Genomic DNA, 27,845 nt, shown 5'->3' with positions numbered 1-27,845 from the left:
CTTGTTCTATAGCCCTAGTGTTGTCACAAAATAGTTGACCAAATGAAGGAAATCAACCAGAAAAATGAAACATACAAATTCTTAATAACATCAACTTTTAAAAAAATTATAAAGGCCAGAAAAGCGATTAAAGATGTTCATTATAACAATGAAATTGCAAGACCGAAATAATGTTTTCCCATTTGGAATCAACAATATTTCCTCTTTCAGTATCAACAAACATTTTCCCTTCAGAATCAACATGATCATTTCCAATTTTATCTATAGGAAGAAGCTCTGGTTTGGGAAATTGCCAGGATTGGCAATCTCATCAACAATATCATCATCATTTGGAGGGCAAACAGTAACACAAAAGTTAAAATCTACATCATGATGTCTTTCTTTTAGCATTCTCAAAACTCGGAAACGATACTTGTTTAAGTGATAAGTCCAAAGATCATGTAGGTCCTTTAAAGGCTTCTCATTCTCCAGATTTAAGCTAGGACTACCCGTCATATCATCACACTCTTCTTCAAGGCGGATCACGCTATGTTTTAATTCATGATGATCTTTTTTCAAATGTCGCACCTTGGCCTCTATCTTTTTTAGTTCCAATACTTGTTTCTTAAGCTCATAAAGCTTCCACTATTCCTCGTACAAAATTATGTTGGAAACCTTCGCTTCACCAGAATAAAAACCCATAAAGTTCCTCTCATACACTACCTCTTGATGAAGTTGACGAATCTTATCATCTTATTTTTTTTATAAGGCGTTAGGTTTGCCTGACTGAGATCATCTATTTCCTTCACCATTTTCTCGACATCCTTCACCTTGTTGGCCAGAACCGTAGTCGCTTGTCAGGCCTTCTTTGGAGGCTCCGCCTCACTCATTTTTGCTTTCTCTTCAGAAGAACGAGACGCATTAAACTCATCCAATGTAGTCTTTAAATCCTTCCAGTGGTAATGTTACCATGGGCCACCTGAAAAGATTGCTCATGAACAGAAAATCTCTTTCACTAGTACAAAAAGCATTGAACAACCTTCTTCATAGCAAGGCAGGACTCCTTAGTAGCAATAAAGCCCTGAAAAGTTAAACCGATAATCAACAAGTAAAGGGAACATATGTGAGGCAAACGAATTAGAGAGGGAGCAAAAGTTACTAACATGCGTTGCACGAGAAATGGCCAAAATCGTGAACCGATCAACATTTATGACCTCATATTTCATTTGCTCCCTAAGAACCAGGGCTAGACGGTTGAAACACATTTTCACAATGATTTTGATTTGACAAAATTATTTAAATTAGAATTAAAACCCTAAGATAAAAATACAAACACATTAAATTTAATTTAATTGATTTAATTGTTACTAATGTGTTTGTTCAAGTGTTGTTTTGAGTATTTAATTATACAAATATGAAAGACATTAAGATAAAGCCCAAAGCCCATTAAGCAAGGTCAAGGCCCAAGTTAAGTCAAAACGGATCAAGGCTTGTGAATCAACTCAGCCCAGTAAGAAGAAGGATCCAGAAGACTAGTTATCTCCTTCACAACAAATCTGTTGAGTTTAACATGCAAAGCAGAAGTTGACTTAGCAAACTTGGAGACAAAGGCTACCTAAATAAGGAAAGTTTCAGTTGCATTAGAAGAGTTGTCGTCCCGCTGTCCAGGAATCTTTGCCTTAAATGGAGAGACAATTTGGCGCGTACTGACCAAAAGCTACTGAAGCACTGATCAAACACAGAGAAGACTACGTTCTCATTGGCCGAAGACACGGAGCACTAAGGGTGAAAGGGAAATTAGAGCCATTTCCCTCCAACTGTTATTTTGAATTTCGAAATGACCAAAGTGTTGGTCCCTAGTAATTAGTTCCAAGGGGGGGGGGGATAGGAACTAATGTAACTTTTTCGCTTTTAATTATGTTGACTTAATGTTATTTTAAGAGTTCATTAATTCAGCGTGTTGGTCAGCACGACAGATTGATTAGTCAGACAGTTTTAGTTCTATGCTGACTAAGACTGATTGACTTGAGAGTTGGGAATTGACACTTGAGAGGTCAGCTTCCAACTCAGCACTCAGATTTACTCAGTTTCAGTTTTAACAATTTATAAGCTGAGTAAATATAACAAGCAACACATGCACACATATATATATATATATATATATATATATATATATATATATTGAGAGAAAGAGTTTAGAAGTTACTCAGCACGACTTATCCTGGTTCGGCCTCTCTGCCTACGTCCAGTCCCTAGTTCCTCTTGGGATTTTCAATCCAATACTGAGCTCTTTCAAGGTAGAGCACAAACCCTTTACAAGGCAGTGAGTATGCAAGAGTACGTCCTCTATTCGTCTACTCAGCTCCTACTAAGTACTACAACCCAGCACTTAGATTTTTCTACCACTGAATACTTACAACCAAGTACTCAGCTCAACACTCTCAATATTTCTATTGATCACAAGCTTGTTCTTTTTCAACTAAAGAACACCTTAGATGATTACAAAACAATCAATCCAGCATTTACACAAGGAATAGAAAATTCGGTGTAAGATCTTTTTGTATCTGAGTGCTTTGAAGATTTTCTCTCTTGTATTTTTCTTTTTTTGATACTTAGGCAATGATCCAAGGCTCTTGATTGTCCTTTTATAGATGGAAATATGCAGATGGATCATTTGAATTGTTTTAGCCGTTAACACCAAAACGGCTCTTTTAGGGAACATCTTCTGGTCAGCTTCAAACTGTTCCGCCATTCCCTTCCTCTGTTTTCTTCAGGCGTCAGGTTTTGTCTTCTTGCATCAGACTTGTCTTTTTGTGCCAGTTGTCTTTTACCAATAATCCATTGACCTATGTTTCTTGGAATTAGTCTTCTGTGTATTTTCGAGGCTTCAATTATTGGTGCAGACGATTGGCAGACTTTGTCCTTTAGTGAACGGATCCTTCATGCTGTCCTGACTGTCACTCAGCTTCATTCGTTATGAATGTTCAACTTCCATGCTGAGTTCCTTCTTAGTCAGCTCCGTTCTGTTTATACAATTCTGAAGGAGTCTTCTAATTTAGTCAGCTTCGTTTTGGGAACTTTGAAGAAGACTTCTGAGACTGAGTTCTACTCCACTCAGCTTCTATTCTTTCATGCTGAGTTCCGTTTTACTCAGGTTGGCTTATGCTGACTTTTGTCCTGTCTAACTTTATATATATATTTGCACTCAATATTGAACAAACACATTAGTACAATTAAATCAAAGCACTTAAATTTAATTGCCTCTTAATCATGGATGATTTTGTCAAATCAAAATCTTGTAGAAAGGTGTTTCAACAAACTCCCCCATTTTGATGTTGGCAAAATACATAATTATGGAACTCAGTTATAAGTTACCCCATGATTGATTTATTTTTGAAATAACTCCCCCGTAATGGTTGCACATATTGTCTTAACTTAATTCTAAACCTTCCAAGATTTAATTGAATTAACCTTAAGACATTTGTGTATACTGACTTAGTTTAATGTTAGATTCTTCAAGATCTGAGCTAATTGGATTTAAGTCAGCTTTCAAAAATATTAGAAGTATGTTGTTACTCAGTTTATTACCTAAGTATTTTAGTGTTAATGTATACTGAGTATGTTTTACTTCTTAATTTGTTTGTTCAACTTTATCAACCAGATTGAGAAAATGGTACTTGTCATAGATAAAGCAATTAGATAAAGCAAAAACATATATGAAAGATTCTATGCTAAGTTCTAAACATTGACTAGACTATATCTAGTTCTTCTTCTTCTTTTCCTTCAGATGGTCAGCTTGATCAGCTTGATATACTCCTTTGCCTTTATCCTTACTTCCTGAGGCATTACCTACAAGCTGAGTTCCTTCTTGGCTTGTCTCCCCCGTTTTGCCATCATCGGGTTTATAAAGAAAGGTATCGTTGTGAGCATGAGTGGAGAGGTGATTTGAGTAACGCTGGAGCCTCTTGGTACTTTCACGCAAGCCATCAATTATAGGAACACTGTCATCTTGGACATGACGAGGAACCCGGAGAGAGCTGCTAATCATGCTGAGTAGGCATTCATGGGATTTGCTAAGCCAGGTGAGCGCGCTGGTGAGCTGACCAAAAGATTGGTAGTACATCTTTAGCAAGGTAGAGTCATAAAACATGCGCTGAGCATTGTTGATGCGCATTGCCTTCATAATCGCTTGGGAAAAGCTCAAGAGTTGACCATTGGAGACTGGATCAACATCCATTTGTGCTTTGTTGATGTTGAGTAAACTGACTACTTCACTCAGTTGGTCAATTGTGCACTGGGAGGAGGAGGAGACCAATTCACGCGTACTGGTCAGTTCAACAGTTAGCTTGGCAAAGCAGTCTTGTAACTCAGCAGAGGTAGCATACTCAGGATTGCCAGTTGCGCTTGATTTGGACAGTTCTGCAGTTAATTTAGCAAAATGGCCTTGAAGTTCAGTGGAAGTTGCATACCCTGGATTAACTTCCGACGGTTGTTGGATTTTGCCTTCAAGCGAGTTCAGATGGTTCACTATTGTGAGTACCAATTCAGTCAGCTTTGCTATTTGTTCTTGGCTTGGTTGCTGAGTTTGAACGGTGGTTATAATACTTACCAGATCCTTGAGTCCTCTAAGTTCATTGAGAAGCTGAGTGATACCAGACAGTTGAGAGGACTCGGCATGAGAAGATCTAGTAGCATCAGCTTGAGGAGGGTTCAAATCTTGAAGCAAGGACTGAGCAGAGGCAATGATTCGTCGTCCTGACTCAGTAGCATTCAAGTATTGGAATTGGGCAGTATTTGTCTCAGAGGCTGGAATTGAGCTTGATGGAGGTGGAGTTGGCCGTTTGCCAAATTAATCATCTTGCAGATTGACTTCAGGAGCAGATTTATCAACATACTGTGTTGGAGGTGGAGTTTGGTTAGTCATGTTGACCTGCTCATCCTGAATGGGTGAAGTTGAAGCAGGATTTGTTCCATCTTGAGCAGTTTTTGGATTCTCCGGAGTCTTGGCTTGTTCCTCAATATGAGTAACAGAGGCTTGGTTTTGCACAAGATCCGTTAGAGGAGACTCAGGATCAGCATCATGAGAGAAATATTTGAGCTGAATTTTGGAGAGTTCAGCATCAATATCTTGAGGAGGGGAATCATCCAGAAGATCAATTTGCTTTTGTGCTTTCTTCTTGAGTCGCTTGAACCTTTTTGCTTTAGGAGGAGATGGGTCAACATGAATAACCTCCTCATCAGTATCAACTGTCTCTTTTACCACAGTTGGATTCTCATGTTGCTCAATATGATCCTCAACAGCAACATTTTCTTCTTCCTCGACTCTTTGCTCAGCATCACCCTGAGGTTGCTCAACATCAGCAGGTTCTTCCTGCTCAGTATGGACGTCTTCTTCAACAAAAGTTTCTTTCTCAGCTTCCCTTTCTATGTCAGTTCCATGACCTTTGGAAGATACAGCCCAATCTAGGGGATAAGCTTCAACTGTCTTTAAGGTATTAACCTTCTTCCTTTTCATCAAAGGGGATTCTGGGGTTTCTTCTTCATCCTCAGGCTCTTCTGGCCTTTTTCTTTTCTTTGCCGACACAGCTTTCTCCTTAGCCTGGTCAGCTTTAACTTTTTCTTGAGACACTAGTCTCACTTTCTTTGGGACAGCATTGATGTCTTTGGAGCATGTTTCAATGGCCTTTCTCTTCTTCTTCTTCTTTTCCTTAGGGGACTCAGCAGGAGCCTCCACTTCTTTCTCAGGCTCATTTTCAGGCACCTCTTCCTGTTCAGCTTCATCATTTTCCTCAACATCTTCAACTTCTTCATATCCTTTCAATGGTTGATTGTATAATTATCCAACCAGCAGAGCTACAGTGATTTCGCTTCCCAAACTGTCTGTTTCATTTACGGTTTCAATCTGCTTGTCCTCCAGAATTTTTGTGATTAGAGAGCCCAATCGAAGTTTCTTACCTCCTCGTTGAAGAGCTCCAACTAGAAAGACTGGAAGGTTGAGAGGAGTGTAGGTCAGCATGTGCCATATGAAGCACTGCTCAAAGTTGGAAGCGGATGAGGCTGAGTTGAGTTTGGGGAATATGAAGTTGGTCAGTATGTAGTGTGCCATCTTCTAGTCTTGCCCCATACACGTGCTGGGTATTTCACCTTTATGATTCTTGGGTTTACAGAACCCCTTGATCTTGTCAAGCTTTTCCTTTGGTACCTTCTCTTTTGTTGTCCTAAATTCTATTCCCTCGTCTGGTAAATCTAGCAAAGTAGCTAGATAGACAGGGGTTATGGTGATTTTCTGACCTTTGGCTGTAGTCTCCAAATAGTCAGCATCCTCTTCATCAACAAACATGTTGGAATAAAACTCTCTGACCAGTCTAGGGTATGTTTTTCCGGTGAGTGAGAAGAGACCGGTCCATTTGTTCTTCTCGATCCAGTCACAGAACGGTTTCTCAGAAGTGACGAATCCTGGAGAGAACCATCTGCATTTCAGAACTTCCAAGTTGTTGACCTTCTTATGGACCTTGATCATGTTCCTTTCTACTGGTTTAGATGAACCGGCGGGGTCAGCTTGAGTGGGTTTGCTAGATGTTTGGCCAAGCTGAGTGGTGACGTTAGGGATTTCGTTTTTGCCGGAAGCCATTGTTACAGATGAAGGTTTTAAGGTTTAGGGAGAGAGAAGAATTCGATTTCAGAAGATTTTAAGCGTAAAGAGTAATGAGTGGGGATCCTTCCACTACTTATAGAGTTTTAAGTCATTAATGAACTAGCCGTTTTCATCTTGGGACTTTAATCGACAAAGATTCTGCCATTTATGACAGGTTCGGCGCATGGGTATTCATTATTACTTGCGTTTTTCTTGGTATGATTTGTTACACGTGTCATTGTTTATCGGTGCAAGTGGGCTTTTACTCAGTTTGCCAGAATATGAGTCGTTTATGATACTGAGTATTTAATTCTACGTAGATGGATTTCCTATCTCTTAGTAACTCAACATATGTTAATCACACAGCATGTACATCTACTCAGCATAAGATGATTACTTAATATGTTTATCTACTCAGCACAGAATATTTTACTCAACATTTGTATCTACTCAGCATAGACTATTAAGCTCAATGTGCAGTAGTTACTAGATTGATATCAGTCAGCATGGTAATCACTCAACATTTATTCAAATAGTTAGAATTATTGAAGAGGATTAGACATACCGATTGCTTCCCTTAGTATGTAAAATTGCTCACGAGCCAAAGGCTTGGTGAAGATATCTGCAAGCTGTTCATTTGTTGGCACATAGGTCAGCTTGATCTCACCCTTTAGTACGTGATCTCTGATGAAGTGATGCATTATGCTGACATGCTTCATCCTGCTGTGTTGAATGGGATTCTTGGATAGATCAATGGCACTTTTGTTGTCACATTTGATCTCTATTGTCTCAGTTCTTACTCCATAATCCTCAAGATATTGCTTTATCCATAGGACTTGAGCTACACAGCTTCCAGCAGCAACGTACTCAGCTTCAGTTGTAGACAGAGCAACTGATGACTGCTTCTTGCTGAACCAGGATACTAGACAGCTTCCAAGGAAATGGCATCCTCCTGAAGTACTCTTACGTTCTAGCTTATCCCGTCCATAGTCAGCATCAGTGTATCCTATGAGTGTGAAGTCATTTGAGGCTAGATACCACAAACTTGCATCAACTGAGCTCTGCAAATATCTAAAAATTCTTTTTACAGCAATTAAGTGAGATTCCCTTGGGTCAGCTTGATATCTTGCACAATAACATACTGAGTACTGTATATCAGGTCTACTAGCAGTGAGATAAAGTAAGGAGCCTATCATACCTCGATAAAGTTTACTATCTATTGACTTACTTTTCTCATCTTTGCATAGGACAGTATCAGTACCCATAGGGGTTGATATGGGCTTACAATCTTCCATATCAAATTTCTTTAACATCTCCTTGGTGTACTTAGACTGACTAATGAAGATACTGTTCTTACCTTGCTTGATCTGAAGTCCAAGGAAGAAGCTGAGTTCTCTCATCATAGACATTTCGAACTCAGTCTGCATCTGTTTGCTAAACTCTTGACACAAGGATTCGTCAGTAGCACCAAATATTATGTCATCTACATAGATTTGTGCAAGTAGGGTATGTTTACCCTTTTTCTTAATGAACAAGGTTGTGTCAGCTTTTCCTCTGACATAATTCCTGGTCAGCAGGAAGTTGGTCAACCTTTCATACCAAGCTCTTGGAGCTTGCTTCAGGCCATATAAGGCCTTCTTGAGTTTATAAACGTGGTTTGGAAATTTTGGATCTTCAAAACCGGGAGGTTGATTAACATATACCTCTTCGTTTATAAAACCATTAAGAAATGCACTTTTAACATCCATTTGATACAATTTAAAATTCATGAAACTAGCATATGCACACAATATACGTATAGCTTCTAACCTAGCAACTGTTGCAAAGGTTTCACCATAATCAATGCCCTCTTGCTGACTGTAGCCTTGGGCTACAAGTCGAGCTTTGTTCCTGATTACATTTCCATGCTCATCTAGTTTGTTTCTAAAAACCCATTTAGTCCCTATGGACTTTTGATTTCTTGGCTTAGGTACTAAATCCCATACCTCATTTCTTGTGGATTGGTCAAGCTCTTCTTGCACAACATTGATCCAATATTCATCATGCTCAGCATCAGCAAAGTTCTTTGGTTCATAATTTCAGTTTCGATTTTACCTTTGGTCAGCTCTTGTGCTGATGACTCAGCACCTCCAATCAGGTCAGTATGAGCTGAGTTTGGCTCATCCTCCATGGGTTGAGTTGTCTTACCTGCAGGGTCAGTTTCATCGAAATCTACATGGACTGACTCTTCTACAACTTGAGTTCTTTTATTATAAATTCTATATGCTTTGCTATTTGTTGAGTACCCTAAAAAGATTGCTTCGTCAGCTTTGGCATCAAATTTTGCCAAGTTGTCTTTTGTATTGAGTATGAAACATTTACACCCAAAGGCACGAAAGTAGCCAATATTGGGCTTTCGTCCTTTCCAAAGTTCATAAGGAGTTTTCTTTAATATAGGTCTTACCAAGGCCCTATTCAATATGTAACATGCTGTATTGACAGCTTCTCCCCAAAAATACTTTGGAAGCCTATTTTCACTCAGCATTGTCCTAGCAATTTCTACTATTGTCCTATTCTTCCTTTCAACAACTCCATTCTATTGAGGAGTTCTAGGGGCAGAGAAATTGTGGTCAATACCATTAGTTTCACAGAATTCATCAAACATTTGGTTTTTGAATTCTCCACCATTATCACTTCTAATATGAGCTACTCTTAGGTCTTTGTCATTCTCAAGTTTTTTGACTAATGTAGTAAACATCTCAAATGTTTTATCTTTGCTACTCAGCAGGATGATCCAAGTATACCTAGAGAAATCATCTACAATAACTAAGAAAAATTTCTTACCTCCCATGCTGAGTGGCTGGATAGGTCTGAAAAGATCCAAATGTAGTAATTCCAATGGTCTTTTGGTTGAGACAACCTTTTTGCTATGAAAAGATTTTTTTGTTTGTTTACCTTACTGACAAGCATTACAAAGTTGATCTTTTTCATACTTTAATTTGGGTAATCCCTCAACTAATTGTTTTCTAGCTAATTTGGCTAGGAGGTCTATGCTGACATGCCCAAGTCTCCTATGCCATAGCCAGGAGTTGTCCTCTTTAGACACTAAGCATATACTTTTTGTAAATTGTTTTTCCAAACTCAACATGTAAACATTTTCTACACGAGGGGCTGTTAAAATCAAATCGTTTGTTTTTCCCTCGAGTATTTGACACTTAGTATCATCAAATATAACCTTCCTTCCACTCTTGCAAAGCTGAGCTACACTTAGAAGATTATATTTGAGACCTTTAACTAAGGAGACTGACTCAATTTTAGGGTTACCTCCGATAGTTCCTGAGCCAACTATCTTGCCCTTCTTGTTGTCTCCAAAGCTTACACTACCTCCTCGTTTAAGCTCTAGTGTGATGAACTGAGTTTCATCACATGTCATGTGTCTTGAGCATGCGCTGTCTATATACCAAAGTTTTGATTTCTCCACGCATGTCAAGCTGGCCTGCATTTTAAACTATTCGTTTTTAGGTACCCAATTCTTTTTGGGTCCTTTATTGTTAGTGTAAACAGGTGCAAAGTCATATTTCAACTTGTGACGACATACTTTTATAGTGTGGCCAGGCTTACCAAAAAAGTCACAAAAAGGTACCCTTTGAGGGTTGTACTGAGTATAGTCAGCATTGTTGTGTTGGGCGTGCCAGCATACTTTTGTGGAATGCCCTTTTCTTCCGCAGAAGTCACATCGCTTGTTATGCCAACACACATCTTTTGTGTGCCCCCTTTTTCCACAACACTCACATTGAGTGAATTGCTTATGCTGACTAGTACTTGCGTACTCAGCATGGGGTTTATTTCTATTTGAGCCTTTCACTTGACTCTGCAAGGTTGTGACATCCTTTCTAAGTTTCTTTGACTCAGTTTGAACCTCCGTGACAAACTTATGCAAGATTTGCATGTTGGTATGTAAATCTGAGTTGTCTTTGAGGAGATATCGGAGGTCACTCAGCTTGACCTCTTCAATCTCGTCACATCGCCTGCTGAGTGATTTTATTTTTTATTGCATTTTTTAGTTAGCTTATACAAATCACTCAGGGCATTTACCATTTCGTTTCTAAGCAAAAGTAAGGATGTTACCTCATTGTTGTTTTCCTCCTGCTCAGAATCTCCAGAGAGGTCAGCTTGCTCAGATTGAGATTGGTCAGCTCCATCATCTGCCATGAAACATATGTTGGCTGTTTCATTTTGCTCAGCTTCAGATGATGTCGACTCATCACTGTCACTCCACGTGGCCACCATTGCCTTTTTGCTTCCATTCTTATATTTCTTCAGATTAGGACAGCTTGACTTAATATGCCCAGTTTGATGGCACTCATAACATGTGACAGGCTTGGAGCTGTCCTTTTTGTATCTGGTGTCACTGAACTCAGCTTTATATTTGTCTCCTCTCTTGTATGGCCGCTTACTATTTCTTTCATTTCTTCTGAACAGCTTTTTCATTTTTCTAGTAAACATGGCCATTTCCTCATCATCAGTTGACTCAGCTTCTATGGAGTCAGCTTTCATCACTAGTGATTTCTGTTTCTTGTCCTCAGATTTTTCTTTAGCTTCAAAGTTTTTCATGGAAATTTCATGGGTCAGCAGGGAACCGATCAGCTCATCATATTTGTATGTGGTCAGGTCCTGAGCTTCCTCTACAGCTGTCTTCTTGGCTTGCCAGCTTTTGGGAAGACTTCGTAAGATCTTCTTCACTTGTTCTTCTTCAGTGAAATTCTTACCGAGTCTTTTAAGCTCATTTATTATGTTGGTGAACCTGGCATTCATTGCTGAGATGTCCTCATTGCCAGTCATCTCGAACAGCTCATACAATCGCATGTGTTGGTTCACTTTGGATTCCTTGACCTTGCTAGTGCCTTCATAAGTCACTTCCAGCTTTTTCCAGATCTCCTGTGCTGACTCACAACCTGAAATCTTATTGTATTATGCAGCATCTAGAGCACAGTGAAGCATATTGATAGCCGAAGCATTATTTTGTAATTTTCTGAGGTCATCCTCTGTCCACTCAGCTTCACTTTTAACAATTTTCTCATTGTTAACAGTTTTGTATGGCACATGTGGACCTTGAACAATTGCAAGCCATGCACTCATGTTAGTGGCTTGAATAAAGTTCTTCATCCTATTCTTCCAGAATGTATAATTGGATCCAAAGAATAGGGGAGGCCTAGTTATTGATAGTCCCTCAGGGAGTATCTGTGTTGTTTGGTTCCCGGGAAGGAAACGAGTGCTATTCTCACCCATTTTTCAGGATCAGCTCAAGATTGTTAGATCTTTGAGTAGTGAGCTTAGGCTCTGATACCACTTGTTGGTCCCTAGTAATTAGTTCCAAGGGGGGGGATAGGAACTAATGTAACTTTTTCGCTTTTAATTATGCTGACTTAATGTTATTTTAAGAGTTCATTAATTCAGCGTGTTGGTCAGCACGACCGATTGATTAGTCAGACAGTTTTAGTTCTATGCTGACTAAGACTGCTTGACTTGAGAGTTGGGAATTGACAATTGAGAGGTCAGCTTCCAACTCAGCACTCAGATTTACTCAGTTTCAGTTTTAACAATTTATAAGCTGAGTAAATATAACAAGCAACATATGCACACACACACACACACACACACATATATATATATATATATATATATTGAGAGAAAGAGTTTAGAAGTTACTCAACACGACTTATCCTGGTTCGGCCTCTCTGCCTACGTCCAGTCCCCAATTCCTCCTGGGATTTTCAATCCAATACTGAGCTCTTTCAAGGTAGAGCACAAACCCTTTACAAGGCATTGAGTATGCAAGAGTACGTCCTCTATTCGTCTACTCAGCTCCTACTAAGTACTACAACCCAGCACTTAGATTTTTCTACCACTGAATACTTACAACCAAGTACTCAGCTCAACACTCTCAATATTTCTATTGATCACAAGCTTGTTCTTTTTCAACTAAAGAACACCTTAGATGATTACAAAACAATCAATCCAGCATTTACACAAGGAATAGAAAATTCGGTGTAAGATCTTTTTGTATCTGAGTGCTTTGAAGATTTTCTCTCTTGTATTTTTCTTTTTTTGATACTTAGGCAATGATCCAAGGCTCTTGATTGTCCTTTTATAGATGGAAATATGCAGATGGATCATTTGAATTGTTTTAGCCGTTAATACCAAAACGGCTCTTTTAGGGAACATCTTCTGGTCAGCTTCAAACTGTTCCGCCATTCCTTTCCTCTGTTTTCTTCAGGCGTCAGGTTTTGTCTTCTTGCATCAGACTTGTCTTTTTGTGCCAGTTGTCTTTTACCAATAATCCATTGACCTATGTTTCTTGGAATTAGTCTTCTGTGTATTTTCGAGGCTTCAATTATTGGTGCAGACGATTGACAGACTTTGTCCTTTAGTGAATGGATCCTTCATGCTGTCCTGACTGTCACTCAGCTTCATTCATTATGAATGTTCAACTTCCATGCTGAGTTCCTTCTTAGTCAGCTCCGTTCTGTTTATATAATTCTGAAGGAGTCTTCTAATTTAGTCAGCTTCGTTTTGGGAACTTTGAAGAAGACTTCTGAGACTGAGTTCTACTCCACTCAGCTTCTATTCTTTCATGCTGAGTTCCGTTTTACTCAGGTTGGCTTATGCTGACTTTTGTCCTGTCTAACTTTATATATATATTTGCACTCAATATTGAACAAACACATTAGTACAATTAAATCAAAGCACTTAAATTTAATTGCCTCTTAATCATGGATGATTTTGTCAAATCAAAATCTTGTGGAAAGGTGTTTCAACACGAAGGCTCAAGGTGTCACTGTAAATAGGCCTTTCATTTGCTTCAATCGACGCAGTTCTTCAATAAGTCGAAACGCTGGCCAAATTCTTCCTTGAAGTTCTGTGCAAAAGCAAAGCAAACTTACACCAACTCTTATTTTTCTGTAAAAGATTAGTTTTTAGATCATTCAAAGTGTTCTTTGTTATTAGAATAAAAACCTTATCAATTCTAAAATTGTTAGAAGACTCTGAGTTGCTCGGTATTTAGCACTCAGAGGTAGATAGTGTTGAGTATAGGATATAGAGGAAGGTACTCTGTATACCCGATGACTATTGTAAGGGGTTTATGCTCTACCCAAAAGAGCTCAGTAGTGGATTAAAGTTCGAAAGGATTCTGGGGACTGGATGTAGGCAGGAGGCCGAACCAGGATAAAACTGCTGAGTAATCTTTTCTAACCCTTAACTCCGTTATCTGCTTGCTTTTTATCTTGTCTAGTAAAATGCTTAACTGAACGAATACTGAGTTGTCCGAATTGGTGCTAAGCTCAGGAATAGACTTCCTAGTGTTATCTCCTGACTCAACGGTAGAAGCAGCCTTAGTCATTGATTAACTAAAGCTACTTCTGACCTCACTCAATATCACTGTGCTAAGAATTAAGTGAAAAATCTTAAGTGAGAAGAGAAACAAGTCAGCCTTTGAAAGAAAAAATTTAAATAGTTCCTTAACCTCCCCCCCCCCCCTTTAGGAACTAATTCCTATATCACAAGGGACCAACATAGACGACCTAATTCATAAGCAAGATTGGGGTCTAGAAGGGTGATAGTAGGCCCATACTAATGTTGCCATAACTGAAAGGGCATAAAATGAAACCTTTAATAAAAAGAGCAGAAACAAGGTTGGAGGAAAATTAAAAAGTAAACAATTTACCTTGGAGGTGTGATACTCTTTGAAGAGTTCAAGCTCTTCAACAGTTGAACCCTAATCGGTTGCATGGTTTATAACTAGAGACTTAACCTTCTCAGCTTCACCTTAGCCTTCTTGACTTCACCAAGCTTCGCTTTAGCCTTATCGGCTGCACCAACCTTTGCCCTAACAGCTTCACTCACCTTTGCCTTCCCCACTTTATTGGGATTTTCCCTCTTTGTATAGGATTAGGTTTCTTTTATAGGCCCCTTCCTTGTCAACATTCCATTTTGTAGCCTCCGACTCTGAAATAGTCAAAGTGGTCGGATCATCAAAAGGTTCAACTGGATTATGCAAAGACTCATGTTTCTTACCTTTAACAGACTCATCAAGAGGTGTATAAGAAACAAGCATAATTCAGAGGGAGCCTCATTTAAAGATGTAAGTGGAAAAGTAGAAGTAATATCCTCCTCTATCAAATCTAGGATTTATACCCTAGAAGTTACAATAAAAGGAGTAGTCACCACAACTAGAGCAGAAACAGTGGCAAATTGTTCTTGAACAATAACAACTTATTCTTGAATATGAGAGGGAGCTCCAGCTAAGGTTGTAAGAAATGTTAGACGCTAGTCAAGCGGGCAGGGTCTTGGAAGATTAATCAGATTTGTATTTTTGTATTTTTTATTTATAAATCAAGAAAATGTTATATAAATTCAATTAAAATATGTATTATACTATCTGAAAAACACATATATCTATAAAATATATCTTTAAAAATGTATAAACATCAACATTTCAACCACAATATTACTGGACCAACTTAAACAAATAAAATATAATATCCATAAGTAATGTAAACAATGTCTTTAAAGTCTTAAACCATATCATGAAAACAATTAGAGAACGTAGCTAAACAAATATATTCAAAAATAATAAACACAATTTACGAATAACCATACGACAATGTTCAAAAGTGAATTATAATAAAGTTAAAAAATTAACAAAAAAAACGCTTTTGTTCGTCGTCGCTTAGGCATCACCAAAGCGGCTAAAAATCACTTCGGGGACAAAAAAACTTTAAAAGGGACTAATTGGAGAAAATCGGGGCAAATTTTTAATTTCGAGCACCTAGGCAGTCCAGGCGGCATTGGTTTTGAACAGTGGCTCTAAAGGGCACCACTAAAAGGCAAGGAATGAGCCTTCTCATGATTTCCTTTCCCAGAGGAAGAAGGTACAACATTGGAAACCTTGACTTTTGAGGTACCGAAAACATTCGAAGCCTTAGGAGCAAGAGGGTAGGGATGGCAACGGGTAGGGTACCCGCGAGTAATGCCATTCTCAAACCCTTACCCTTTTATTTTTTAATTACCCATACCCGTCCCATTACCCTAACGGGTATACTTTTTGCATCTCATACCCTTCCCATTTAATTCGCGGGTACCTGCGGGTACCTTTACCCGTTAAGAATCAATAAATAAAAAAATATTACAAATTTAACAAACTATAAATTTAAGAAATCATCAATCTAAAAATTGAATAAATTGAATCTTAATTAATAAGAATAAAGTAGCTTAGTGGTATCACTCAATTGTTGAAAAATAAATGGTTGGGGTTTAAATTTCACGTCTTACATCTAAAAAACAATGATATTTATTAATATAAAAAATTTTTATGACGGGTAACAGGTACCAGGTACCCTAGGGGATATTCCCATACCCGTCCTATTACCCTAACGGGTAATGGTTTTGATCCTATACCCGTCCTATACCTTTTTATACAGGGTACGGGTAGTCCCATTAGGGTCGGGTAGTGTCGGGTACCCGCAGGTACACTACCCGTTGCCATCTCTATAAGAGGGTTAGATCTAACAACTAGGTCAGCTATCTTTGCCTCTATATCATTAAAGCACATGTAGCAATGTTAGAAGCCATTTTTGCATCCAAAAAATGAAAAAGAAAGCAAAGTCAAAATAGAGAAATCACCTTTAAGAATCTCTTCATTGCGTTATTCACCCTTTAGATGGAACTCTCATTCCTCGTCTAGAAAAATGCACATGGTACTAGTACGAATCATCTCCAACATATATGTGTAGATCTAGAAGCTAGGAAAAGCTATAATCATTCTCACCGACCTCTCTTATTCTTTAGTTAAAGCTCGTGGTGCTACCTAGGTTTCTTTATTTCCTCGAACCGGATTCTAGTTCGCCTTAAAAGGAAATCCTCTAGGATATGGACTATTTGAGGAACCCATCATTAGTCGCAACCAAAACCAGTTGCCTTTAAATCCCTTGATGCTATATGATTTTCTGGTCATAAGAGAAGGCCTTCGAAGCCCTGCAGACTAGCTTTTTTAGATTCTAGTAGTAGAAATATTCTCCTTTCCTTCTAATAGGCCTCTAGAATTGATGAATGACAACGCCATTCAAAATAAGGTTTAGATAGAAATAAAACTTGTTTAATGCTAATAACTCCAACCAGGCGTTCAGTGACAGTTTACACAAACACAATTGGAACTCTTTCAACACAACTACGATGGGATCTAAAAGAGGGAATTTCATGCCATACGCCAAAAATCAAATATAAAACTCCTACAAGATCCTTATCCCATTTCTAGAGATCATTGCTAACGTGTTGCCTTAAGAGGCCGTCAAGCTTGAGCCTTGATCTCAGGCTTTGGGGTTCTATTTTTTCTCAACCTCCACCTTTTCCCTTACATGTTTCTCTTTTGCTTTGTTTTCGTGGAGGCATGTTCTCAGTGTCAGTGGAGGAGGTCAGAGCAATTTTTTCCGAGGTTGAGGGCTTGTGAGAATTATTTTGCTTCAACACTTCCACGCAATACAAAAGAAAGCTGAACAGAAATAACACTTACACTTTGTTAAGGAGAAAATTGAAGCTTTAAGAACAATAAGAAATATGAAAATCTGGAAAGAAAATTCATTGCCAAGAGTCCGCTTATATAGGCATTTTTCGAAGAAGCGGGTGAGGGGTCGCCATCAATAAAGAGAATATTGGCTTAAGCGCTCCTTGGAAATTGTGAACCTTTTATGCATTCTTCCACATAGGTTAAGACGTTTTACACGCGCCAAACATCCCGCGGAATAGAACAATGGCTATAATGATGGCTACTAAGGAAGACTGCACACCTACTCAGAGCAATGACTTCACACAACGCAACGATCCACCCACTCGAGAAGGTAAAAAGCCATTTGCGATGCAACACCTAAAATACGTCCATAATCTAGCTGTCTTCCGATGAATTTAGGGAGAATAGTGAACATGCAAATTTACCCTCGGGCATCATACAAATACGATATAACACCATAATTAAGGTACGTACGGACATACATTGCAATTATTCCTAATTGCTTGACACTCTATCTAAAACCCTACTAACTTAGGTATGAGAGTCAAGTCGCTGTTAATAGCCTCGTGCTAATCAACTTTCTGTCTTATTTTAGGCATCAGAAAAGCCCCTCAGTCAGCAGAGTATTGTCCGACAGATTCTCACGTATAACTTTACATATAGAGACAAACTTTCCTCTTGTGAATTTCATCCCTGCTCCTTGCAGTATTTGTTGTCTTTGTGCTTTCAGTTATTCTTATTCCGGTTATAGTTTCTCTGCACATGGTAGAGTTTGCTCTACGTTATTGTTGTGGTATCCTAAGAAACGATTGCTTCATAGTGGGTAAATTCTGACTTGGAGAAACTGTTTTTGTGACAGGTCTCAACAATCAATATTTTGTTCTTCTCTGGTAATTTGAAGGTTGAAGTATTTTGAAATTCTTATTACGTTTGGTGTTTCCTCGGCGTGGATTACTACTGCTAACGTAATTAACAAATGTGGTCAAAATCCATTCTACATCCCCAACCCATCCAAACAAATATCAAATAAGTAAAAAGTAAATTTCGTTTTGATTTTGAAATACTCTCACCAACCTTATTAAAATGCCTCTACTGATGTCGTTCTCCTTCGTGATAACGTCCGAAGAGATGTCGTTTATGGAAGCATAAAAAACAAGGGGTGGAAATAGCAAAAACCTTTTGCAAGTTCAAACTGTTGTCTCCGTCCCGTCCCGTCCCGTCCCGCTTACGCTCCTCCTCTATTTTATAATATCAAGTTCTAGCCACGCCTCACTCATTCACTGCTTCTTCTTTCCCCCCCTCTCCGTCCCTTTCAAAATAAACGCTAAAAAGCTTCCTTTTCCTCTCTCAGCTCTCTACATCCTCGATGAAGGTTTAGGAGCCCCCTCTTTACACAGTAAGCTCCATCTCTCTTCTCGTTTTCTTTTTCATGTCTTAATGCTTTTCCCTTTTTCTATTTTTGTTATTGTTGTTGGATGGCTCAGAGCTGCAAATTATGTTGAAACTCTGATATTTCTTCGAATTTTTTTCCCGATAGATCTGTGGCTATGATGTTATTTTTTCCTTCCATACATTGCTTGCTTCTGTCTTTGACGCCATTTTTAAATTTATTTTTGTTGCTTCGGGATTTTGTTGATTTTTATAGGTGCATTGTGTTTTTTTCTTTAATTTTTCTGTTTTCTTACCTTTTTTAGCTCGTTCTTGGAGGAACTCCGCCAAATTGATGGCCCTAGCTTTTCCTTTTTACCCATTGTAGTTGTAATTTCAGTTTTGGAGTGTTGGACCATTTAGTGAATATTTAAATTGAAAATTTCCATAGACTAAGGATTCTCTCTTTTTCCCTCAAGCCCCCCTCTTTTAAGTCTGCGCAAAAGATCCTAGATCTTACTTGAAATTTGAAATACTTCAAAAATTTGTAATTCGTGGACAGTGATTAATTCCTTCAAAAAGTTATAAATGTTATTATCGTCCAATATATTTATTAGAGACTGGCTCTTGACTTTAGCTCATGATATAACAGAATTACTAAACACTTCTCTTATCCAGCGGAACTTTAATTCAGTATATGCATGTACACATTTTTCCTCGCACTGTTGGTGAGAAGAGCTGATTTGATCATCTCTCCGAGGCGTGCAGATAGAAGAGCAAATAATGGATTTAGCGTTATCTAACAGTACAGGAAGGGGCGCAAAGGAAATTTAAAATATAAGAAATGTGAATTGACAAGCCTTTTAGGTTATGCTCTTTACTTAGAATTTACAATGTGTTATTAACTGCTCAGATGCTATATATAAACATTTGAGTCTCAAAATATCGATTTTTGAAACTGTAATATTTTCATTATTATTTGCATCCAAAAAACTGAATGCACCCGCAAGGACTTACGATTTCTGTATTTTTGACTTGTCAATACAAAGAAAGATAAAGGTTGCCGATACTATAAAATTCAGATGACCCTTAATTTTATTGTGGAATTGAAGCATGATATCAGCTTGCCGTTTGACTCTGTAGAATAGATATCTATAAAATTTGGCAGTTCGCTGTGTAATATGCATGATTACCAATGATTTACGCGTTTTTTTTTTTTTTTATTGAATATGTTACATTGTTGATTGATGTCCTCAAATTCAAGGGCTATTCCTCGCTCGCTGTTTATTTGCTGGGCAAATATAAGCTCTTGTTTCATTAGGTGTATTTCTAATTTGTGATTATGATTATGTATGTTTACCCGCTGATTATTTGAACTTAACTCGTAGGTTCCATGAAGAACGAGTCAATTTAAAATCAAGCATCGCTCTTCCTGAATACAAGCAAATATGGACAAAGAAAATACAGTTGCTGCCAAAGTCGAAGAGTCCACTATCCGAATCACACGAGCTCGGGCTAAAACTTTGGGGAAATCCGGAGGACTATTTCCTGCCCCAAAACCTTCATATAAAGAGGACCAGAAGCGTGTTCGCAGAGGCAATACAAAAAGAACTGCAGCAGACGATAATAAAGCTTTTGTGACAGGAATTTCTGGGCTTCAGCATAAGAGAAGAGCAGTATTTAAAGATGTAACTAATGTAATTTGTGAAAATTCAAATGCAAATTCCAGCAATGCAACAAAATTTCAGGTACGGCGTGGAGTTCTCAAGTTTGTGTTTTCAGAGTTCTTAGAAGTTAGAAACTAATATCTATCGAGGCATCTCAATTTTATTAAATATTATCGACTGAAATATTTTGACGCTTTCTGATATGAAGTTAATGTTCATTGATATCTGGTTAACAGACAAGCAAATTTACTGCAAACAAGAGTACTGATGAGGCTGCTAAAATCCCTATGGAAATTTTAGAGGTTGAAGAGGATGTTAAAGAAAAATTAGTCGAAGAATTGTCAAAGATAAGGGTGGTGGAAGCACACGAGATCACTTCGCCAGCAAAGACTGAAAAAATCCAACAAACTGCAGGTCTTTGCACAAGAGAAGTTGTCATGGAAGTATCCACGCTTCCAATGTTGGTTCCCAAAGGATCTGCTGGAAGTCAAAGCCCTCAAAAGAAAGGTATCCGATCTCTACATATTATTATCCTGTATGATTGATCACATTAAGATAATTGGCTACTGACAAAATAATCATGTTTTACTTAGCTCAATGGGGGAAACATGCGTATATTTGACATTTTGGTGCCAGATTCATTTTGCTGGTTAACATGGTTCATCTTCCGCTGGTGATAGGATAGTTTTATGATAAATGATAAATGATAAATGATAAATGTTAGACAAATGAATACTTCTTAGTTCAATGTTCTGTTTTTAAATAATTGCAAAGGGGAAATGCCCTTTTAATTAAAATTTTGTAGAAGAAAATGCGATTTGCAAGAAACTGGAGTCTTCAAATGGTCCAGGTGTGGTAGATATTGATTCAAATCATAAAGATCCCCAAGTTTGTGGACTGTACGCCTCTGACATATACAACAATGGTCGAGTTAAAGAGGTTAGTGATGAAATCTTACTCTGGGTAAATGCTGTATCAATTTTTATTCATTAATTAACATAAAAAACACATTCTTATTTCCATTAATTGTTTAATTTAGCTTGTGATTGTGATATTTTCTTTTACATCTTGGGGAAGCAACACAGTTGCTGGACGGCAACTTGACACAATTTCATATGCTAGGATTTTTGCAAAACTGTAATCCAAATTAACATTGTTCTCTACTTAACCATTTAGTGCCACTGCAACATATATACCTCAATCTAAAGGTAAAAAAGCATCAAAATGAAAAGATCACTAGTTTAGGTTTAAGTTAGAATTTACAGCAAACAAGGTGCTTTGGAAAAAGGTAAAACTTGCGACTTACAGCTTATTGTTTATCAACCAACACATATGGATTAGTGCTGACTTTGTTATTAATCTCTACTTCCTCAGCTGGACCAAAGACCTTCAACCAATTACATGGATAGATTGCAACATGATATCACTCCAAGCATGCGAGGAATTCTGATTGATTGGCTTGTGGAGGTTAGTGTATAAAAGATTGCCTATAATCCAAAGTGCCATCTGAGATGCACACTTTAAAATAATCATAGCAACTAAATACATTGAAACAAGATGCAAACTTTCCTTATACTAGAACTGAAGGAACTTCTATATTCTTTCTAGCAAACTGTTATCAATTATTATCTATTCTTTCCTGGTTAAGTTGCACCTTTTAGCCTACAAATTTTGTATTTTTAGAGTTGAAATTTCAACATTAGTTTGTCTGATGTGTTTTTCTCAATCTTCATTCAAATGCTCCAAGCAATGTGATCTTGACTATTTTCAAAGTCGAGCATCATTTACCCAAGATAATGAAAGGGCGGCTAAATTTATAAGTAAAAAAGATCCACGGTGTCATCATAAATGGAAGTCTTTCTCAGTAATTTAGTTACAATGTCAGACAGAAACTCCAAAGCACACCTTCTCAGCATTTATGTGCACTTACTAAATGTAAGTATATTTGTTTTGTTATGCACTGCCAATGCCTAGCTCCTCACCAGAGGTTGACCAGAGTCTGCTTGACACTTGTGCCTATGGTTTATCTTTTTGAATTGAATGTCATGTTAAATTTAAAGTGGATTGAAGACTAATGATTCCTGTCCTCTTCTAGGTTTCTGAAGAATACAAGCTAGTTCCAGATACGCTTTACCTCACAGTTAATCTCATTGATAGATTCCTTTCAGAAAATTATGTTGAAAAACAAAGGCTTCAACTGCTTGGTGTTACTTGCATGCTTATTGCCTCGTAAGTTTCATGGGAGGGTTCTGAATCTTATGGAATTACCATCATCTATTCCTGTACAAATTTTGAGGTTACAATTCTTTGGAGTTATAATAATGATCATGAATGATGATAACATGATATATGGAACATATTTGGTTATGTTCTGTATTTTACTTTTGCCGATTCTGGATGGAATATTATTTGGCAACTGTATGATGATACTTCTCATAAATTGTTTTTGTACCTACATACTTCTCTTTTACATTAGTGTTCAATATCGTGCACATGTTGACGATGGACATCTGTTCAAGTGTGAAGTTCTTTATGTTCAAAACATCATGAAATGATTTTGGTGGTATCATGAAATAGTTTATCATTGATATGCAATTTTTTCTATATCAGTAACTGAATCTATTTTTTGCTTCTTTTCTTTTGTTTGTAGAAAGTATGAAGAAATTTGTGCACCTCGTGTTGAAGAATTTTGTTTCATTACTGACAATACCTATACAAGAAGTGAGGTAAGGCGCATCACTACTTTATTATGAGTCCCTTATTGTTTAATACATCATTGGCTTTGTGTTGGGTTTTGTGAGCTAGCATGCTTTGGTTGGCCTTTCTAATATTTCTTCACGTTTTCTTGAACTAGACTAATTGTTTGGATATTGCAATGGCTGTGAACATATTTTTTAGAGACCCAAGGAAACTTTGAATTTAAGAAGCTGACCACAGATAAACCACACATGATATTCAGTTTTTCTTAAAATGACGATGTTAACAATGGAACCGTGGCTAGGAAGAAAGGATTAATATTTTATGAAAGAAGAAAGAAATGAGTCACGTGAGAGGCATGTGTGTGTGTGGTGTTATGTTTTGTCTGTTAGTGGGGTATTGAATAAGGGTCAGGGGTTTTGCTTGTAGGTAGTAAGTAATTTCCTATTTTGGTATCTCCAGCTGCTGTGAGGAAAGGAGCTGAGTCCCTGGGTCAGTTGCCATTGTTGGCTTAGCACTGTTTCCTAAGAGCCCTCTTTACTGTTCCATTCATTGCCAGTATTATTAACATATTTCTTCCATTTCACTGTTCTATTGTTCTCACTTCAATATCAGGTTCCTAAGCTTGATCTTGTTATGTCTTGGTAATTTTCTATCAGATGAATTCATAATAATATGCCACCAGAGGCACTTTCCATAAAGGAACACACAAGTTGTGAAGTGCAACTTTTATTATTTTCTTCTAAATTCATGTCTTGTCTAGATTCTTTTGAATTATTGAGTTTAGTTGCATGCCGATGATTAAGGTTCTTAATACAGTATTATAACAGGTGTTGAAAATGGAGACACAAGTTTTGAATTTCTTGTACTTTCATATCTCAGTTCCCACCACAAAAACATTTTTGAGGTAAGCTATCCTCTTGCACTGTTGACAAAATACCATTGATAATTGAGTTGTATTTTCTCAACCTAAATGATGATTTTCAGGAGATATATTCAAGCAGCACAAGCTTCTTACAAGGTGTATTTTAAATGGGAATTGTTGCTTTCACTATAATAACTTCTAGGAAATTATTGACAAAAAAACTAAACTGATTTTTGACTCTGCTGTAATATAGGTTCCTTGTGTTGAACTGGAGTTGTTGGGAAATTATTTAACAGAGCTGACTCTCATTGAATATGACTTCCTAAAGTTTTTGCCTTCCCTAATAGCTGCATCTGCTGTCTTCCTGGCTCGATGGACGCTGGACCAGTCACACCACCCATGGGTCTGTCCCTTATAGTTCCATTTATGTCTTACTTTTTGTTATAACTCTTACCATTGCCTCATTGTATAAGTGTCTGAAGGAGAGATATAACTTGCAGAATCCAACTCTAGAGCACTATACAAGTTACAATGCGTCAGAATTGAAAGATACAGTGCTTGCACTTGAAGATTTGCAGTTGAACACTAATGGTTGCTCCCTAAATGCTATACGTGAAAAGTATAGGCAACAAAAGGTAACTAATTAGTACCATATATCTCATATTGTTTTATGTGATCCGATCCAACTGGTGTGCAGATTAGACAATCATGAATTTTTTTTATGACTGCTATATATCTGTAGCCGTTTAGCAAGCGCGTGAGAGGAATTTCTAAGTTGTCATTCACATTTGATTCAAACCAAGTGAAACAAAAAATGAGATGATTATGTTTTAAAAAATTCCAAAAATTGGTTTCTTGTTCACATCACATGTGGAACCAGCTTAGCAATTACTTATATTAGACAATAAATACAATACAATGCTGAGTTATGCATATGTCCATAGGAAAGCTATTTTTTATTAATTTATGATTATTGTAACAGTTCAAATGCGTAGCAACTTTGAAATCTCCCCAGCGAGTTTCATCCCTTTTCAGAAGATGAAGATCGACAGGCCAACTTTAACATCACATCACTCTTTCGATTTGAAGGTGATCCTGATTCTAATCACCATTCTTTCTCTCTTTCCAATCAGAAGTTCCCTTTTATTTATTTGTCTTCGTCTCTAATTATTGTAACATCTAAATCTAAGTTCTGGTGCTTCCAGACCAAAGTCACAGTGACCAGTAATTGCAAGTGTAATACACTAAGGAAAGTAATTTATATGCACTAAGCATAATAATGTCCAGAACTTCTTGTAGACTGTATGAAGTTCTAACAGCCACTAGATTGATTGTTGCAACTCTGCACCCGACTATGTACCTACTCCGAGCTTTACGCATATGTAAAACCTTGTGTATTATTATTATATTCAAGAAATTAAACCATACAGAAAAAGAAATACTTCGATCGAGCTTTATAGTATTGCGTTTTTTTTTTTTTTTTTATTATTATTCTTGTTGAATTCAAAGAACTTCACTCATTGACTACAGTAGCAAATGTGATAAAAAGAAGTGAAGAAAAATTGAATATGTTCTTGTTATAGAAGTTTAAACGCAGCAGATATGGTTAGGAGTTTTATTAGCATTGTTGAGTTAAATGAATATAGACAGGGACCCTTCTTTTTTTCCCCTCTTTTTTTTAGTAGTAATAATAAATTTTCACTTTATATGTTTGTAAGAAATATCCACCCGTATAAATTCGGATCAGGTGGATTACAGATTCAGGCTTCATCTAATTGAGTTATTAGATAATTAAGAATTCTAACTGTATTTAAAGATTAATTTGTATCTAATTTGGTGTTAGAATTAAACTTAATTAAGTAGTTCTATTCTAATCAATGTTTTAAAAACCGGACCGGACATTGAACCGGTGTGATAAAGGGTTCAGGGGTCAATGGTTCAACTGGTTGACTCGGACTGGTTGAACCGGATGACATCATTAAATATATATATATATATATATATATATATATATATAATATTAAACATATATATAATAAAATTCTAATAAATTACATCCAAATATAAAAAAATTATTTTGAATTTTTCTATTTACATGTTTGTATTTCTATCATAGTTTTTATGTCTAAGCATCATTCAAAAATGGTTTATTCACAACCTAATATTTCCTAATTTATTTCATACAACCTTAAAGAAAAATCAATATATATAAGACAGTATTTGTGAATGAATCACGACTACCAAGATCAAACACAAGACTAGCTGAAAAAATTCAATCCTTCAAACCTCTCAAATTCCAGGATTAATCCTATGCTAGGGGCATATTTAAAAAAAAATTACTTTAATGGACCTGGTTGGGAAATATTCCCCTAGGAGGGGCTATTCCCAACCATGGTCAATTTTTTTAATGTTATTATACCCATTGTAATGGGTATGTTGATTGATAGGAATCCCACCACTGCCCAAAATTTATATAAATAAAATTTAATTTTTTTATATAATAAAATATTTAGAATTTATTATATTATAAAAATAAAATTATAACCGTAACGTTAGGATTAAATTTGTAATTAAATCTGCACTTCGTTTGAAATATTACAGTTAAATATTTAATGCATTACTAACGTATAAAATTGTGCAACTTTAACCCTAACGTTTAAAGAGAAGTGCAGATTTAGTCCTAACGTATGAAATTGTATAAATTTAACCTTAACGTTTTAATCGAAATGCAGATTTAATCATAACATATTAAAATTGTGCAATTTTAAGCGTAATGTGTTTTTAAGCAAAATCAATTTTAACCACGCGCTACCGAAAATTTGAAAAGACTTGATTGACTTTTATTTAGCTACATCGGACCTTCTAAACCAGTTTGTCGATAAATTGAAGCAGTTTCATATATTTTTTTTTGTAACCATATTAATAACACATTAAAATATTTTAGACAGTTTAAAAAAACTAAACCTGCTACGTATAAATGAATCACAATTTTTTTTTGAAATTGTCTAAAATATTTTACTTTATTATTAATGCACTAAATTCTTTTTTTTTAGTAATGCACTAAATATTTAGCTTTAACGTTTTAAGTGAAGTGCAGATTTAGTCATAACGTATGAAATTGTACAAATTTATAGGGTTAATCCATTGTTTAACTGTTATTTAGCCATATCGGATCTTCTAAACCCGTTTTTCGATAAATAACAGTCAAACAAATCTTTTCAAATTTTCGGTAGCATATGGTTAAAATTGATCTTACTTGTAAACGTTAAGGTTAAATATTTAGTGCATTACTAATATAAAAATATTTAGTGCATTAATAACACAGTAAAAATATTGTGATTAATTTATATGTAGCAGGTTTAGTTTTTTTTAAACTGTTTAAAATATTTTACTGTGTTATTAATATAGTTACAAAAATATATATAAGAAACTGCTTCAATTTATCGACAACCTGGTTTAGAAGGGCTGATGTAGCTAAATAACAGTCATTTCAAATTTTCGATAGCGTGCAATTAAAATTGATTTTGCTTGAAAACACGTTACGGTTAAAATTGCACTACGTTAGGGTTAAATCTACACTTCACTTAAAACGTTAAGGTTAAATTTATACAATTTCATACATTAGAGTTAAATCTGCACTTCTCTTAAAATGTTAGGGTTAAATTTACACAATTTCATATTTTAGTAATGCACTAAATATTTAACCGTAACGTTTCAAACAAAGTGCAGATTTAATTCTAACGTATAAATTATACAAATTTAACCCTAATGATACAGTTATAATTTTATTTTTATTTTTATAATATAATAAATTCTAAATATTTTATTATATAAGTTTTAAAAAATCTATTATATAAATAATTTTTTTTTTATAAATTTTGAGCAGTGGCGTTGGTGACAGGAATCCTTTATGGGATTCCTGTCAACATACCCATTACGGCGCCACATGCGCCGTAATGGGTATTATAAGAATAATTTTTTTGACCATGATTGGGAATAGCCCCTCTTAGAAGAATATTTTCCGACCAGGTCTATTAAGATAAATTTTTTAAAATATTGCCCCACATAAGAGATTAACCCCAAATTCCACCG

The 27,845-nt window shown here is 36.5% G+C and overlaps 1 protein-coding gene across 5 annotated transcripts; it reads left to right on the top strand.

The window, feature by feature from the left end:
* The first annotated feature begins 18,344 nt into the window (after positions 1-18,344).
* LOC136203118 (cyclin-A2-2-like) lies at positions 18,345-25,204 on the top strand. 5 transcript variants are annotated; one of them, XM_065994180.1, is made up of 13 exons: positions 18,345-18,552; positions 19,203-19,391; positions 19,913-20,272; positions 20,428-20,698; positions 20,997-21,130; positions 21,566-21,658; positions 22,287-22,420; positions 22,842-22,917; positions 23,719-23,795; positions 23,876-23,909; positions 24,007-24,156; positions 24,254-24,388; positions 24,736-25,204. In XM_065994180.1, the coding sequence occupies exons 3-13, from the start codon at positions 19,973-19,975 to the stop codon at positions 24,793-24,795; spliced, it is 1,464 nt and encodes a 487-aa protein (XP_065850252.1). In that variant the 5' UTR covers positions 18,345-18,552; positions 19,203-19,391; positions 19,913-19,972; the 3' UTR covers positions 24,796-25,204. The 5 variants fall into 5 exon arrangements, with proteins under 5 accessions (XP_065850252.1, XP_065850251.1, XP_065850253.1 ...); XM_065994179.1 differs by lacking the exon at positions 19,203-19,391; XM_065994181.1 differs by lacking the exons at positions 18,345-18,552; positions 19,203-19,391 and adding an exon at positions 19,520-19,583.
* Positions 25,205-27,845: the final 2,641 nt, after the last annotated feature.

Source organism: Euphorbia lathyris, chromosome 8 (genome assembly GCF_963576675.1).
Source record: "Euphorbia lathyris chromosome 8, ddEupLath1.1, whole genome shotgun sequence".
NCBI lineage: Eukaryota > Viridiplantae > Streptophyta > Magnoliopsida > Malpighiales > Euphorbiaceae > Euphorbia > Euphorbia lathyris.
Note: the sequence above shows the minus strand (reverse complement) of the source record. Positions and strands in the feature narration are given on the sequence as shown.